The sequence below is a fragment of the Symphodus melops genome (assembly GCF_947650265.1).
Source record: "Symphodus melops genome assembly, chromosome: 5".
Taxonomy (NCBI): domain Eukaryota; kingdom Metazoa; phylum Chordata; class Actinopteri; order Labriformes; family Labridae; genus Symphodus; species Symphodus melops.
The window spans coordinates 17,783,680-17,799,235 of record NC_136695.1 but is presented as its reverse complement, the minus strand read 5'-3'; the positions used below and the strand labels follow the sequence as shown (position 1 = coordinate 17,799,235).

General features: G+C 39.7%; 2 protein-coding genes across 2 annotated transcripts; both read right to left on the bottom strand.

The window, feature by feature from the left end:
- Positions 1 to 5,993: 5,993 nt before the first annotated feature.
- Positions 5,994 to 9,509, bottom strand: snx10b (sorting nexin 10b). The gene is made up of 6 exons (XM_079344603.1): positions 9,424 to 9,509; positions 9,054 to 9,179; positions 8,865 to 8,965; positions 8,431 to 8,532; positions 8,042 to 8,251; positions 5,994 to 7,757 (listed from the first exon to the last, which is right to left on the bottom strand). Exons 1-6 carry the CDS (start codon positions 9,454 to 9,456, stop codon positions 7,628 to 7,630), a joined length of 702 nt encoding a protein of 233 aa, XP_079200729.1. The 5' UTR covers positions 9,457 to 9,509; the 3' UTR covers positions 5,994 to 7,627.
- Positions 9,510 to 9,876: 367 nt separating this feature from the next.
- cbx3b (chromobox homolog 3b) lies at positions 9,877 to 14,496 on the bottom strand. Its single transcript, XM_079343127.1, has 5 exons — positions 14,365 to 14,496; positions 13,838 to 13,978; positions 13,583 to 13,739; positions 12,066 to 12,235; positions 9,877 to 11,281 (listed from the first exon to the last, which is right to left on the bottom strand). The coding sequence occupies exons 2-5, from the start codon at positions 13,975 to 13,977 to the stop codon at positions 11,161 to 11,163; spliced, it is 588 nt and encodes a 195-aa protein (XP_079199253.1). The 5' UTR covers position 13,978; positions 14,365 to 14,496; the 3' UTR covers positions 9,877 to 11,160.
- Between the last annotated feature and the right edge of the window lie 1,060 nt (positions 14,497 to 15,556).

The following is a 15,556-nucleotide window of genomic DNA, read 5'->3' as shown; positions in this document are numbered from 1 at the left end:
CAGCCCACTCTAACACCTGTTATACTTTAAATGACACTTGAAACGTCAGGACACGGTCACTCTCATGATAACCATGACTTTTTTTTTTGTCATGTACAGTTACCCCTGAGGTTTGTTGAGAAGGCTAAAGGCTTGATCTATACCAATTTAGAGAGGTAATCTTGATCAAGCTGTCAGCTGTTTCTGCTGCTCTTTATTTGGGTCACTCAGCCATAGATCACAGCACAGCTTCATACAGAGTTTCTGTCAGGAATAACACTGCTTTATTTATGTGGTATCCCCTGGCATTTTGCAGGAAATGTATTACCTTTCCAACTGGCCCTCTGTCAGCGTTCCATTAAAGCCCCCCCAACCCCCCATCTAAATCTGAAAATCTGATACAGACACTTTTTAAATGCAAGTCACTCTTAATTGAGGTCACTTTCTGTTAACATAACTCATGGCAGCTGACAAATTAAGTTTTTTTCTGCAGTTAGCTTATGACATAGTGAGGAGACATGGTGTATTTAAAGTGAAAGCTAGGGCAGAAATAATGCCAGGTGGATTTGAAAGTCATTAAAAAAAAATTCTTTCATCTCTTTTAAGATTTTCCATTTTTATATTGAATTTGTGATATTTTATAATGAAAACTCAATGGCATGCAAAAACGTTTTTTGTACATTATTTATTACAAGCACCACACCCTTTTCTTTCACATGTTAATTTTGCGCATCCTTCTTCATCCTACTTGCGGCAGTATGTGATGACATGAAGACCGAATCTCTCAGAATATGGAGTGAAGACAATGTTTCGCCTCTGTCTTAAAGCCCAGTTTTAGGCTTTGAACACATCATTATTAACCTCCTATTGTGCCAATTAATCTTGTAAACTGATAGTTGGGGAAAAGTATTAGTAAAAATTCTTTATTTTTTATTAAATTTAAATTTTATTGTCATATTTCTGGAATTTAGGTGATGCGTGGACACTGGGAAATCCATCAAATTCACATGGCTCCCATTTACCTTTGTCATCACGCACAGTGTTTGAATACTGCTATGAAAAAGTTCATGTTGTGTTGCTGTGTTTCAGGTTGGTAAACATCCCACATCACTTCAATCTCACTGCTCCTCAACTCTTTGTGTTAAAAAAACACATTTAAACACCTGATATTTAACACTGATGTTAATCCATTTTCAGCTTTTGTCACCATTTGAGTTATTGATATTAAAGGGGGAAATCCGACCTAATGATGCTAGCTAAAGCTATTTTTGACTTTCCAGCCCATGAATTTGGAGGAACATGTGAATATGGTGAATTGCAGTGGGAAGAAGGGAATTTTTTAGTACCATCTCTCTTCCTGCTTCTTGTCTACCAAACAAAGAGGGGGATAATTGACTTACTGTAATAAACAATAATTTTGTAAGGGAGTGAGAGTAGAAGAGCACTTTTTATTTTGTTTTATTTGTGCATGCTGCTTAGTGTTTCTTGATACTTATTGTGAGAATGAATACAAATGCGAGTGTCCCAGCTGATGTTTTGAACTGATGAAGTTGTAGTCACTGCAGGTCTTCTTGTCATCTCTTTCTCTAACTGTAAGCATCAGTGTTGAAAAGCAGTCTCATATTCCTGGCTGATGTGATCGGTGGCCTGAGCTGTCAGACAGGAGCAGAGCTATGTGCTGACATGTCATTCAGGGTAAATCAGTCTTATCAAAGTGACAGGTGTTTGTCCACCTGCTATAAACATCTCCCACGCCTGCTCCAGCTCCTTGCACATTATTTACAAGGCTCCAGCCTCCGTACTCTGCCCCTGTTTACTTTCTGGCTGTGGCTCTAATATCAGGTCGCTGTTCAGCCTAGATTTACTCTACTAGTTAGTGCCGTGAGTAATGACCCTGGATAGACTGGGAGGATAGTTTGTAATCAGCAGAGGTCAGAGGTGCTTTAACTGTAATTACAGCCCACTTTACACTGTACCTTTTACACCTCCATACAGCTGACTGATACCTCCTCTCTTCTTCTCTTCACCTATTTTACCCCCCACACAGATGGATAAGCTGCACATGGTTGTAAAGAAAGAACCCACATTCAGGTTAAAGTTCCAGCTCAAATGGCAGCTCTTAATATAGTAACATTTCTGTGTGACAGAGGAAGTAAAGGTATGAGGGTTGAGTTATATGAGCTTGCTGAGCGAACATAGTGTCACTGGATATAGCAGATAGTTGCCATCACTCCTGCATAATGTCAGCTTTGGTATGTGTCCAACGGAGGTCCTGCCAAGCCAACCTGGGCTAATTTAAAGCCAAGGGTACATAAGGAGCATCTTGTCTGTACAAAGTGACCATTCAAACACACAGAGCAGACACAAAACATTGCTACATGAAGTGATTGAAGCACATTTTATTCTCATGAGAGAAAAACTATTTTCTGTTGATTATCTCAGCCTATGGGAAAAAGAAAAATCTGTTCTTGATTACCGACATAAATTTCGGGGTAATTCGTTCAACAGAGCAGATTCTTTGTGAAAATATCAGGACTTTTCTATTCTTTAGAAGGACTATGAGGAGAGACTTTAGAGAGATGAACCTGTTAGCAACAAAAATCGTCAACGATTTGGAGAAGTTAGGCAGGAGGACTTCCTTCATTTATGCCAACTCAGCTATCGAGAAAAGATGTTAACATCTCTTCTTATGGAATTACTCCACGTACTTTTGATCATCTTGCTGTTTTTTTATGTTATTTTTGTTTGTATTTTTGGCTATGATATGACAGCTTTAGAGAGACAGGAAATGTGTGTAAAGAGAGTTGGGTATGACATTCACTAAATTTAGTGACAGGACCTGGAATTGAACCTGAGACCCTTGTGACGAGAACTGTAGCCTCCTTTCATGGGATGCCTGCTTTACTGACTGAGCAGCACTGAACTGTTATTACAAACCTACTTCACTCGTGCCAGAGATGTTTTAATTTACTTGGTCTGAATGTAATCTCATGTAACTTTGATATGTACACAAGTAGGTTGCCAAAGGCAAGTACATGAATCAATCCCTTGAGATTTTTTAATCAGCATGGGTAAACTGAAACTCTACTTTGAACTTTAATGACATGTCATTAATGTAGTGCTGGTTGAGGTGTCTTTTAGTGAATTCCTATGAAAACATAAATTAAATATTTTTGATAACTTTTTAAATTACATTGTATCAATCTGTTTTTTAGATGATCAAACAAATGTTCTAAATTAAAGGTTTAAACATGTTGATAGATGTGTATGTGTTTTAGACATTATCTAAAAATATGGACACCCATGTTTGGCAATCCTCATCATCTACATGCATATTAATTAACTTGACACAGAACTATTAACATACCATGAATGATAATCATGTGAATTTAGGAAAGTCATTACATATGTATTACATGAATAGCAGGTGGGGTCATATGAGTAATTTGTGACTGTGTGCAGACACTGGGATGATGGACTGCGTCTGGAGAAGACAAGCTGAGCTGGCCAGTGGATCTACTGCAGAGTAAGGAGAATTTAGACTTATCATAAAAGATTTCTCCTTGCCTCTTATTTCACTCGGACATTTTTATGTTTTTTTTATTTTCTACCTCATTGCAGCCGTGAGCTGCCTGCTGATTTACACACACTGGCAGTGAAGCACAGAGGCCTCGGGAGACGATGCCCTCTACCCCTCCATTTTTTCCCTCTCCTCATTTCTCCACCCCTTTATGGTCCTCTCTCTGGCACCATCGGGAGCTTCTCCAGTCACTGAACTGTCCAAAGAGCCCCTTCACTACATGTTCTTCATCCATAACAAGGCATTAGTCAGGATGGGTAGTTATTCACACATAATCTTGTGACACACGGAGGAGCTGTTCCCCTGTGCAAAGAATCAAAACTCAATAAGCATCAGAAGTACCTTGTTTTAACTTATTTATAGCCTTTATGATGCTGTTAGGACAATGTGCATAAGAAGATGTGTACTTAGAACAAGGTTCCACCTTCACCATCTGTTTTAATATAAAGGCAACATGCCTGGTTTTACATCCCATATTGTCTCAGGAAATTATTAAGCATTCATTTCAATGTCCCCCCCCCCCCAGGGCCAATGTGTCTTATTGAGAAGAACGAATTTCATGTGGACCAGCCCCGATTTAAGGAGATGAGAAGCGGTTTCTCTTGTTGGTACAGTGATCATGCGAGCTCACTTTGACTGCTACATCTGTGTACCAAAAGTAAAAAAGCATGCAGAGGTGGGGAAAGAAGGCGTGAGCCACACAGTAAAAAAAGACAGCTGTTAGTTTTAATGTGTGATGGCTAGCTCCTAGTTTGCACTTTTTCATTTTTGATGATTGAACGATAGATTAAAAATTGAGCCTTGAGAAAGAATATTTTTTATCCGCTGAGCAGGTGGAAAGATATTGATACCCAGTGACCTGAACATAGCATCAAGTCTAACATCTGAATCTCTTTTTGTTTTTGGCTGTCAGGTTGTGGAAGTTTTGTGGCCCACTGTAAATCAGCACCCACGATTGGCCTAAAATGTGGGAAACCTTTAAAAAAGTCCAAAGCAGAGGTGCAAGTTATTAATTAACCCAAAGCTTCCAGATCATTTACTTTGCTCCCTCATGTGCCCCCTTAAGAATGTGGTTGTCTTGCTGTTTAACAAGCTACACATGATATCACCAGCCTGTCATGCCTTTTTTCATGTAGCGTGGCTTCATTCCTGCAGGTTTCATGTCCTATCTATTGACAGTGCAGCTGGGCTCCCCTGATATTGACGAATTCTGGTTCCTGAGTTGCAGGCAAAGAGATTTAATATCTCAAGGGCTGCTAAAGTCCTATTGCTACTAATGGATTCTGTATAATGTTGCACTTAAAATGCATGAGCAGCCTCTGATTTATCTGTAATTTGCCTCCACTGGAGCAGAACTCCCTCAATACTTCCATTTGTTTTTGGCTCCACACAGCAAATGGAGGCTGATTGGGATTTCATTTTGTCACATTACAGTTTGATGATTTGGTTCTCTCCCATGTATGAAACAGTTTTCTTCTTACCTTTTTTCGCGATTCTGTCTTAATAACACACCAGTATATGAATAGTAAGGCAGACATTAGATAGCAGGCGTGAGGAGGGGTTTATTATCGCTGTCTCTGCAGAAAGACGTGCTGACTTTGTATGAGGCAGATGGGCATCTCCCTGAGGAGCTTTTCTTCTTTAGCTTACCTTCTTCTGCTTTATGTGTAAAACAATAAGCATTCTAATTAGATTTGAGGGAAATAATGTAAAGTTAATTTCTCCTGTACTCAACTGAATAGGTGTGGTTTTATCTGACATGAACCTACACTGAAAGCAGGTTCATTTTATGGTATCACTCCATCTGACCTCTTCAGGGTCACACAACATGGAGCAGGGAGCTGTTAGCCAATCGATCTGATAGGTTTAAATGTGTCAGTGTTGTCATGGCAGCAGAGTCACACTGACAGGATAGGCTACAGTGGCTGAAGGTTACCGGCCAATGGACCAGAGTCACAGACCATTAGAGCACAGTCAATACTGCTGACAGATCTGACTGAAACCATGTAAACGTTTCAATCCACAGGACTGTAATGCAACAACAAAAGGTTTACTCTCACAGAGAGCAGTTAACATGTGCTAAGCCTGGAGATAACACATGCCCGTGTGATTTACTTAACAGAGACAACATACAATCTTTGCAGCTGTTCAAAACCCAACAAAATCCCTTCCTTAAACTAATGTGACATGCTGCATATTTGCAGATGTTTAGCCTCATACATTAGCTGCCTTCAAGATGTAATGTTGCCAGGATGTTAAAAATACTGAGGTCATAGTCTCCCAAACACACATGCTCATAAAATGCTGACCAGAAACTTAAATTAAGGTATCTAAAACGTTTTAATAACTTGAGTTTTTATATCCCATTTATTCATTTAAGCATCCATTTACACATCTCAAAATACTTAAGCCTTATTCATACACTGGACGCCACAACAATATTCCAACAAACACAATTATTTCAAATACCCTAGAATGTCCCCGTAAATTACCCACAAGGTCTGTGTTTTTATGATATCTCTTAAAAAATTTCCATGCAATAAACAGTGTACTGTATGACACATTGTTCTTAACTGCAGATAATAGAGTGAGTTGTGTTGTATTCTGAGTGTTTGTCAAGAGACACATTGTAAATCTGACATAAAATACAATAAGGTTAATGTTTCAGTTTTGAAAAGAAAAAAATCACTGACTGCACTGACTCACTGAATATCTTCTGTATGTTATTCCATGAATGTGGCAATGACAAGATATATTTGTCTTTTCAAGGACAGGGACTGTGTAAAAAGAAAAGCTTACTTCAACATGCTATGTGACTAATCCAGCACAGGGCTCTGTCTGCTGAGCTTTCAAAATTACATTTGCACATACTCACTTGAATAATGGGCAAACCCTTTTTTGGATAGTTTATTCAAAAGTCTTCAGATATAAAAAGACAGCAATATATCGCTTTGTTATTCATACATAACAGCCTTAATGCATGTGTTTGAAGGTACAGGGTAATGCCTACCTACACTATGACGGACTGACGAAAACATCATCCACATGCTATATTATCATAACTGGATGCGCATGATCAAACATATACTGTACACCCAAAACTGATTGTCCAAAGTGTTTGCTGTTCTCAACCCACACGATCTTTCTGTATGTGCTCTGAAGTAATAAAGAACATCAACGCTGCTGCAAAGTGACAAACCTGTAGTCTAATTAGCGCTGCAGATATGTCAGTAAGCCATCACTGTTTAATGGTCATTACCTCTGCATAAGCATCTTGCTGCTCACTGTGGGATTACAATCTGCACACACGTGCACAGATATATAGAGAGATGTAACTGCAGTGAATGTACACATAGACAGAGACAGATAGAGAAAGGTAGCCTGTCAGTGCAGCTGGCATTTTGTTCAGCAGGGAACAATGAAGCCTGTCTTCTTAACAGCCTTCTCATGCAGGATAGAGTCCTTTGGGATCCCTCCTGACCTCCTGCCAGCCCCACACCTGACAGGGGAGCTGTATGAAAACTGTACAAAGACTCTATTACACGTCATACTGCCATGCACTGCAGTGGCCACCAGATGACAAGCTCCCCTCCCTCACACTTTATGAGGAGGGGGGGGTTGCTGTCACCGTATCAAATATTTCATTGTTTTCTGCACATATCGGGCAAAATGAACCTCGTGAATCTCGAGAAATTATGATTCTTTTGCTAAGAGTGTTTATGAAGTAAATATGGTTACAGCAGACGCTTATGGGTTAAGGGAAAATGCAAAAACATAAATATAGCAACACTGCCATCTTCAGGAAGGTTGTTGCCATATTCTTATAGCGGAACCCACATGAACAGACTAGTAACAAGGATTTTTAGAAAAGTGCATTTAAACTGTTTTTTTTTTTTTCCTTATTTCAAACACAAATGTCTTTAAATGTCTTTGTAGGAGCACAAAAGCCTTTGATTTTTACAAGTGAAATAATTAAGAGATATACATAACCAAAAGTGCAGTATGACAGGGTAGCAGGCACATGTCTTCCTCACAGGTCATAACTTTTCTCACAGTGAGATGATGTTTTCATGTAGACTCAGATATGCGGCTGACATTTTTCTCCGGGCTGGTCCCCTTGAGATCGAGTAAAGCCGTACTCGCTGCTTTGTTTAAAGCTAAATCTTTAATCCGAGGTTCTGGATCTCGACACTCTGAGCTGAAATGACAGGGATGGGGAAAAAAGGGAAGTACAGATGGAAAGTGTTTATTTAGGGAATTTTCTAAATATTACCATGAACATAAACACATTGGTATGTTTATTCAAAAGCATTTATTGGCAAAGAAAACAAAAGGCATGAAGAATTTGTGTCTAAATGGTAATATACATAATTATGGCTGCTGTTGTCATTAAATAACCTGCTATACCGTTCATTTCTCTGGGAGAATACTCTAATTTTTTAGAGAGGAGAACCATTTCCAATTTCTGCCACGTTTATATACCTGTCAGAGTCAGAATCAAATGACATGCTTTGGTCCTTCTTCAGATCCTCCTCAGAGTGGAAACGCCTAAGACCACAATGCGTTATGGCCTGGGCCACGGAATAGTGGGTCCTTCCAGCTGCACAGGCCTGCATCTTGGACACACTGAGCTGTGACTGCAGGAAAAGATGCAGTAAGCTGTCGGACAGCAGCTGAGGGCTCTGAAGGATTCTGGGAAACAAGGGCAGAAAAAAAAAAGATTATGTTAGATTAGATGATGATAGTTTGTGTTATCACTTAAGAAAAGTGATGTCATGAGCGTTTCACAGAAACTTTAATTCATCCATTTTTTATATCTTTACATGTACGTTAAAGTTCACAAGTTTATGTATCTTTGAAGTCACTCTTACTGTTCCAGAAATTTTTGGAGGCCTTTCATCCGCTCAGTGATCTGCTGAGCATTGTTAAGGCTAAAGAAGGGGTTCTTTGGGGGAAGGTCTGGTAGCTGTACCCTTAAAAAAACACACACACAAATATTCCTCAAGAATTAAATTATACTGAAGCCCTAAGCATTTTTCTTTTCTCCATATTCCTGTGATAATGATTAATTTCCTGCTGTTTTCTCAAGATCTCAACTTATCTATGAAATAAATCTCAACATAACATAACCATGATAAGGAGTTAATTTCTTGAGCTCTCGAGAAAACAACCAATATTGATTTATCACAAAAAAGGAGTACAATAAAATGTATTTTAAGGCCTTTCCTAAATGGAACCATAGTTTGATAGCTTTTTATATGAACAGTGAAGGTATAAATGTACTAAATACAGTAAGTTGACTTACATGAGCATTGAATTTTCTTGTAGCTTCTGCCTGAGCCATACAAACTCACTAAACCTCCTTCTTACACTTGAGATCTTTTTGTTGAAGCACACACTGTCGGTCTAAACCAGGACACAAAAAACAAACACAACACAGTAAGCTCCATTATTTACATAGAGAAAAAGTCAAGTGATTTATCACTGTACTCACATGTAAACAAATTTCATAGTCTATGTAGGCATGCCAAAAGTCATTCTTTCGTATCCGCGGGTCCCGCACCCACACACTGACAATCGGCTGCATGGAGAAGGCAGGGGAGACACTGAACTCACTAAACTGTTGGTGAGAAAGAGGAAGCTTTTTACACTTGGAGAGAGGAAGTGATATGACTAAAACAACATGAATCAGGGTAGGAAACTCCCTCAAAATATCCAACCCAACATTGGGAGAAAAAAAGTTGTTTTTCAAGACTGCCCCTGAGTTGACAGCTTCTTAACACAATGTAACGTCCTAAAGGTTTACTTGATTTTAAAGCATGTATATACAACTATTTGAAATCAAAACAGAAAACAACTCTGACCTGCATTCCAGTCTTTTCAATTACTTTTCTCATAATCCATATTTACTTGCTTGAACCTCAGTAAAGCATAGTCGACCTAATCCTGCTGTGCTAAGCACTGAGCATTTTATTTTTCCTTTTATTGTCCAGGGGCAAAGGTTCCAAAAATAAAGTCACAAGACTGAGATAGACTCCCCCTTCTGACAGTAAAATCAAATCACTAACACTCTCTCCTGTTACTGAGTAACTGAGCTGGCATGCAAAATGTGACAGCATGAGCAGATCAATCAAATTCTACTTTGCAAGCTTTTTTTGGCTGTCATGTACAACCCATTAAAACAAATCCAACAGCTTAGCTGATGTTTGTAAATCAGCTGTAAGGAAACTGAAACTGGTCCTCATGTTGTTTCATTATGATTTACCATGTGACAAATGTGAAAAGGAAAAAAAAAAAAGGAAAAGCTTCACAAAAGGTTACCTTTTTTTGTTTTTATTCACAGACTTCACAGATCCATGGTCAACAGTTACAGTAAGTCAGTAGCAGGTGTGTTTCAGTGGGTTTAAGGTTCAGTTGAGTCCCATAACAGTCATGGGAGACATGTCGAGTTAGGACAGAGTCATCAGAATACATGTAATAGGACAGTCTCATGTTTAAAGTGCTACATTTAACAATCTAGTCAGCCATCAAAGTTGCACAGATCAAATTGTTTTACTAATAATATATTCGATAAAGACAATGTACAGCTTTTTCACTTCATTCTGCCAGGACTTTGTGTAAGATCTCTAATTTAAATGTTAGAATTCAACATTGAGTTAGGATACCAGATGTTTAATTAAACAATAGCAACATCTGTTTGAGGCCACAGCAACCAAAACACAAGGCCAGGGCACCCTAAATTGTTATTTTTAATGACCAATTATTGCAGGAAAATTTCTGCACACTCTAAATTGAAAAAATGCTTTGCCACTGTATTTGTGCAATTTAGACTGCTCCCTCTTTCCCTCATGACAGCTTTTGGTGACTAAAGGATTTTGTTTCCTAAACAGCTAAAAACTCCTCACAGGAGCTTTGAAATAACATATTGTATGGTTTTACAACAGGTGGTATTGAAAAGTATGGTTTTGACTAACTTCATTCAAAACAGAGGTGAAGGGAACATTTGGTCTTCAGCAGCTGATTGGAATACAAGTAATTCTTCAGTGGGCAACAATTTAAATGCTTCACCTCATCACAAGGGTGGAGAACGAGTATCACTCAGGAAAAGCTGCGACCTGAAACACCTGAAACAACAAACGTTGAAACAACATGTCTACAATCTTCAGCGCTACATAAACTGGAGGTACGGATTGGACAGTAGTTGGTTCACTTTCTCTACATAGTGCTGCTATCCAAAATATAAGTCACACACTCAATAACTTCTTAGCTAACAACAGTAACAGTAACAATAAAAACACGTCCACAGTGATTGTGTCTGCTTACACAGAACCAAAGCTGCTACAGGTTAGTCTGACCCAGAAAATCAGCCACTCTACACACAAGGTTAGATTTAGTCTCCATCACAGCCTGCACAAAGGCAGAGAGATCTCTTTGAGCACCGCAGGAGCCTGGGCACTTAAAATCCATCCCCGCTGCGGATCTCGCACCTGCTAGGATCTGAAACTCTACACACAGTTTGCCTCTAATTCCAGCTGGGGGAGGACACTCGATGGAGGTTAAACTAAGCTTCAGGTGAGAGCAAATCTGTTTAGCCATGTACTTCACAGCTCCTCTTCTCCACAGTGCCACGTCAACTTCCTCTCATAGAAGTCGATGACCACCTGGGGACACAGTGCGCTGGCTTCACGGGCTGGTAGCAGGGCTACTTCATCACAGTTCTTCCTGTGGGGAAAACAAAGGGGAGAAGGGAACCATGACGATGGCTGCATCGAACTGCTAATGTGAGATACGTCTTTGCACAGCAGCACAAGCTCCTGACACTCCATAAAAAGGTTGTTGATAAAGAGGAAAGCTTATGAACCAGATCCCTTGTTTTTTTTTCTCAATATACTCAAGTTCAGCTCTGTGTTAAAACGTGAAGCAGGATTTAACTGGTTTGCCAGATGAACATGGAGGACTATGAGGAGGCACCACTACTGTGCCATTAGAGTTATCCTCCTCAGATGAAGAGGACATTTACCCTGCATTTTAACAGCATCCGTGCATTATAAAAGCTCCACCCATCCTGCCTGTTTTTCAAAAAGTCATACACTGAGAGCCAAAGCATAAAGAAATGTTCTTGGCCCAACACAGCACCTTAACAGCCACAGAAGACAACATGCAACTCTTCTTACAGGCGCAGTAGCACTGCCCATGACTCAAAACGACAGTATGTCCAAATGTTCCCCTTTAGCATGTTTACCACTTACAGATGGGCCCTGCCTGATGATATCAAGAATGTTTTATCAGCTGGTGGAGGTCATCATCTAACTTCCTACTACCTAACTTAATACCCACAATGATATTCCCACATTATCACATGACATGCTCATAAAAGTGAAATTAGACTCTCCACCTGCTTTGACGTAGATTGAACACGGAGACTGCAGCTTTAAATCACAACAAGTACGGTTTTTTCTCTCATGCAGATGTTTCAAGGACAAAAGAGAGGGCACAGCTGATTTACCATTTGACAAGGAACATGAGCTCTCCCTGTCTGTCTGTGGAGCCAATGATGCATTCAGGCTCGAGGTAAGTTCTGAGGTTAGTGGGGGTGTCTGACTGCTCGTTATTTTGCTCGAGGACATCGCTGTTGGTCTGCATGATGGGAGACCGCTGCTGAGACTGCAGACAGGACTGCAAAGAGAGAGAGTCATGAGGACAAATGTTAAAACCCAAGAACAAAGGGACTTGCCTATTGCAAAATAAAGGAAATGTATCTGCTTTCACTTTCATGAGGATTGTGACATTAACCAATTTCTAACACACCATGAAGTTTCATTATGAACGTTTAATCTTGTAAAAAAATAAAATATATATATAGGAAAAGTCTGCCAAAAAGGGACAAATCCAATACTCACAATAAGTTAGGGATATTGTTATTATTGTTATGAGTGCTTTTCCTATTTGGTCTGAATTTTAATGAAATAAATAATAGTTCACTTTGATATTACAATTAATAAATGAGAAGAAGCACCATTTTCATTAGTGCAATATTTATTAACACAACAATTTAGACAATAACAAAGATGGCCCCAAATAACCAAAATGATCAAAGTTAGAAGTGCGTTTCCAAAACTTGCCGCAATGACAGCGACGTCTCGTGCTCCTAACTAGCCTCATCATGTTGTTCTGAGGCAATGCGTTCCACTCCTCCACATGTGCTACACACAGTTCTGCCAGGTCATGTGGGGGTGGGGTATGAGCATCTGGTCTCTGCTTCAGCTGGTCTCAGACGCGCTCTATGGGGTTCAGGTCAGGGGACATTGCTGGCCAAATGAGGCACTCTGACTTCCTGAAGTCGAGCTGTGACAATTCTGGCGTTATCATCCATGAACAGAAAGTCTGGGGTGTGGGATGACGATGATGATGGGTTCTATGGTGTCTCTGAGGTACGAACATGTAGTGACTGAAAAAATCTACAATCACCAAATCTGTTTTGCACTGACTGGTGATGCCTGCCCAGAGTGTTGCACCTCCTCCACCAAAGCGACCTTAACCCAACCCTTGAATGCCTGCACCAGCTTTTTATATCCCCAGAATGTTGAAATGGATGCACATTGAAAAGAGTTGTCTTTTTGTACATTTTGGTATTGGCCCCAGTATGTAAGGCGCACTGTACACAGTGAGACCATTAACTGGAAAACACTAAATGAGGTGCGTATATCACCCTGATACAATTGCCTCCTTATCCCAGAAATCACTGAAGTGAAACAAACACCTTATGTATAAAACCCACTGAGGACCTCACCATATACCTAACTTATTGTGAGTAGTGTAAAGTACCTCATATCTGGCTTTTAATTTTCATTCAGAGAAAAACCTTCTTGGATTTTCAAGTTGTAACAGCAAACTAAAGCACTGCTCCGTATTAAAAAAGTTGTTTTTTTTCTTTACAGATTTAGCTGAGGAAGTTCTCTAAATAACATGGAAACAATTTAAAAAATCTCAGACAATCCAGCGGTTCATATCCTAAATACTCACAATTTCCGTCTCTTGCTCTGTCATTTCTTCTTTGAGAATGAACCCTACTTCAGTTTGCTCTTCCTCATTCTCCTCAGAGAAATGGGTGTTTCTCAGGAAATGTTCAATCAGTTCAGGGCAGTCCAGATTGTCCTCTGGTTCCCATGTGTTTTCAGCACTGCAAACACATCAAAAGGTACAGAGGATACTTACAATCATGCAGAGAACGAGACACTAAGGGCAAGCAAATGAATTATTCTGCAGCTTATGACTCACTCTGTAAAGCCTTTCCACTTCAGAAAGTACTCAACTCTCCCATTAAATATTCTGCGGCGTATTATCTTTTCAACCACAAACTCCTGGACAACTGTAGTCTCCTCTGTCTTCCTCTGTTTGGCAGTCTGCTTCTTTCTCATCCTGTCGTGAACCAAGAATATATATATATATTTAAAAAAAAAAAAGGGTACTGCTGTTACAGAGAAAGTGACGAACAAACATGACAAAATCAACAAAAAGTATTTATTTTCTTAAAACCGTACGGAAATGACAAACACTGATATTTGACACGACAGTAGTGTGCACTCTGCTGTGTCCTTCAGACAATGCTCCAGACGCTTATAATAGTACTCCACCTGCTGCTGAGTTCAGGAGCACAACATGTTACTCCACCAGCTCTAAACGCAACACGTTAACAGGACTCACACTCGTCCTGTCAGTTCAGCGAAAACAAACGATTGAAAACATTGACCAGTAAACACAAGAGGAAGCGGGCCCGAGTGATGCACAGAACAATATGCACGTACGCTTTTGGTGTTTAATCTCGGCGGACAGCTGCTCGGCTCGGCTCGGCTCGGCTCTGTGTGGGACTCGTCAAAGGAATAACAGCATGCACACAGCGCTGGCGATGCTGCTTTTGAGTGCAAATTGTGTCGCTCGGTGTGTTTTCATGAGCCGAACAACTTTTCATGAATGATTTAAAATTAAAGATGGCCGTGGATGCTCGGAGGAAGTGGTTGCCAAGGGAAAAGGTCATGCCAGGAAAACCGGGAGGAGACGACGGGGACGCGTACGTCGCTGACCAATCAGAGAGCAGTCCGCTCTTCCTTGCCCCACCCCCTCCCGTCCAGTGGTCCGGAACAGCCCTGCCACCCATGGGCGTCAAATGGATACAACAATGGGATGTGTACACTTCGCATGTCAGGCTGGGATTACAGATTGGTTGTGATAATTTTGCAGTTTTATTAACAAATACAAAACCGGATGTTTATTTTAGAGCTAGGCAAGTAAATGACTCACAGTGTTTACAATATAATAATAATAATAATAATAATAATAATAATAATAATAATAATAAACTACTGCTAACAATTATACTATAATAATCCGCAATACAATACAATCTCCATCATAGTAGGATACTATAGACTACTGTATAATACATATACTTTAAAGAACAATATCAATATATATGAAGTTTTACTTTACTGTATTTTTATACAATGTTTTAACAAACTATTATCAAAAACTGTTCAGATAAGAAGTTAATTAACATTTCTGGACATGAAAACAATGGCACATCATAAAATATGGCCCATCGTATTAAAACCACCAACTCGAGACATGATTCAGCTTGTCCAAATACTGTATATGAAGACAATACTGTCTTCACACATATATCAGTAAGGTGCAATACTAGATATTGATGAGGAATTGTTTTGATAGTTTAAATAATTCACTCTAAATTAAGAATGTTTTCTGAGTGCATGAAAAAAAAAATTATTGCTTCTTCGTGATCTGAGCTCCTGTGAGTGAGAGCAGGTTTTCACGGAGAAGCTGTGTTCTCCAAGACCTCCTCAACTACACTGATGAATTCACAGAATGAAACCCCTGGGAGGATTTGATTGGCACTTACCCCTAAGCCAATGGGAAATCCGAAAGCTTCTGATTGGCCAAGTAAGCACCACTTACTGGCCTTCCTTCTTTTGACCCACTCTC

Excerpts from the sequence above, each read along its gene's own strand:
- snx10b (XM_079344603.1), bottom strand. The coding sequence starts at position 9,456 with ATGAGAAAAGTAATTGAAAAGACTGGAATGCAG. Across the intron at positions 8,252-8,430 it reads CTCCAAAAATTTCTGGAACA|AATCCTTCAGAGCCCTCAGC; the intron begins GTAAGAGTGACT and ends CTTGTTTCCCAG. Across the intron at positions 7,758-8,041 it reads TTTGATTCTGACTCTGACAG|CTCAGAGTGTCGAGATCCAG; the intron begins GTATATAAACGT and ends CTGTCATTTCAG.
- cbx3b (XM_079343127.1), bottom strand. The coding sequence starts at position 13,977 with ATGAGAAAGAAGCAGACTGCCAAACAGAGGAAGACAGAGGAGACTACA. Across the intron at positions 13,740-13,837 it reads AAGTGGAAAGGCTTTACAGA|TGCTGAAAACACATGGGAAC; the intron begins GTGAGTCATAAG and ends ATGTGTTTGCAG. Across the intron at positions 11,282-12,065 it reads CTCATGTTCCTTGTCAAATG|GAAGAACTGTGATGAAGTAG; the intron begins GTAAATCAGCTG and ends TTTTCCCCACAG.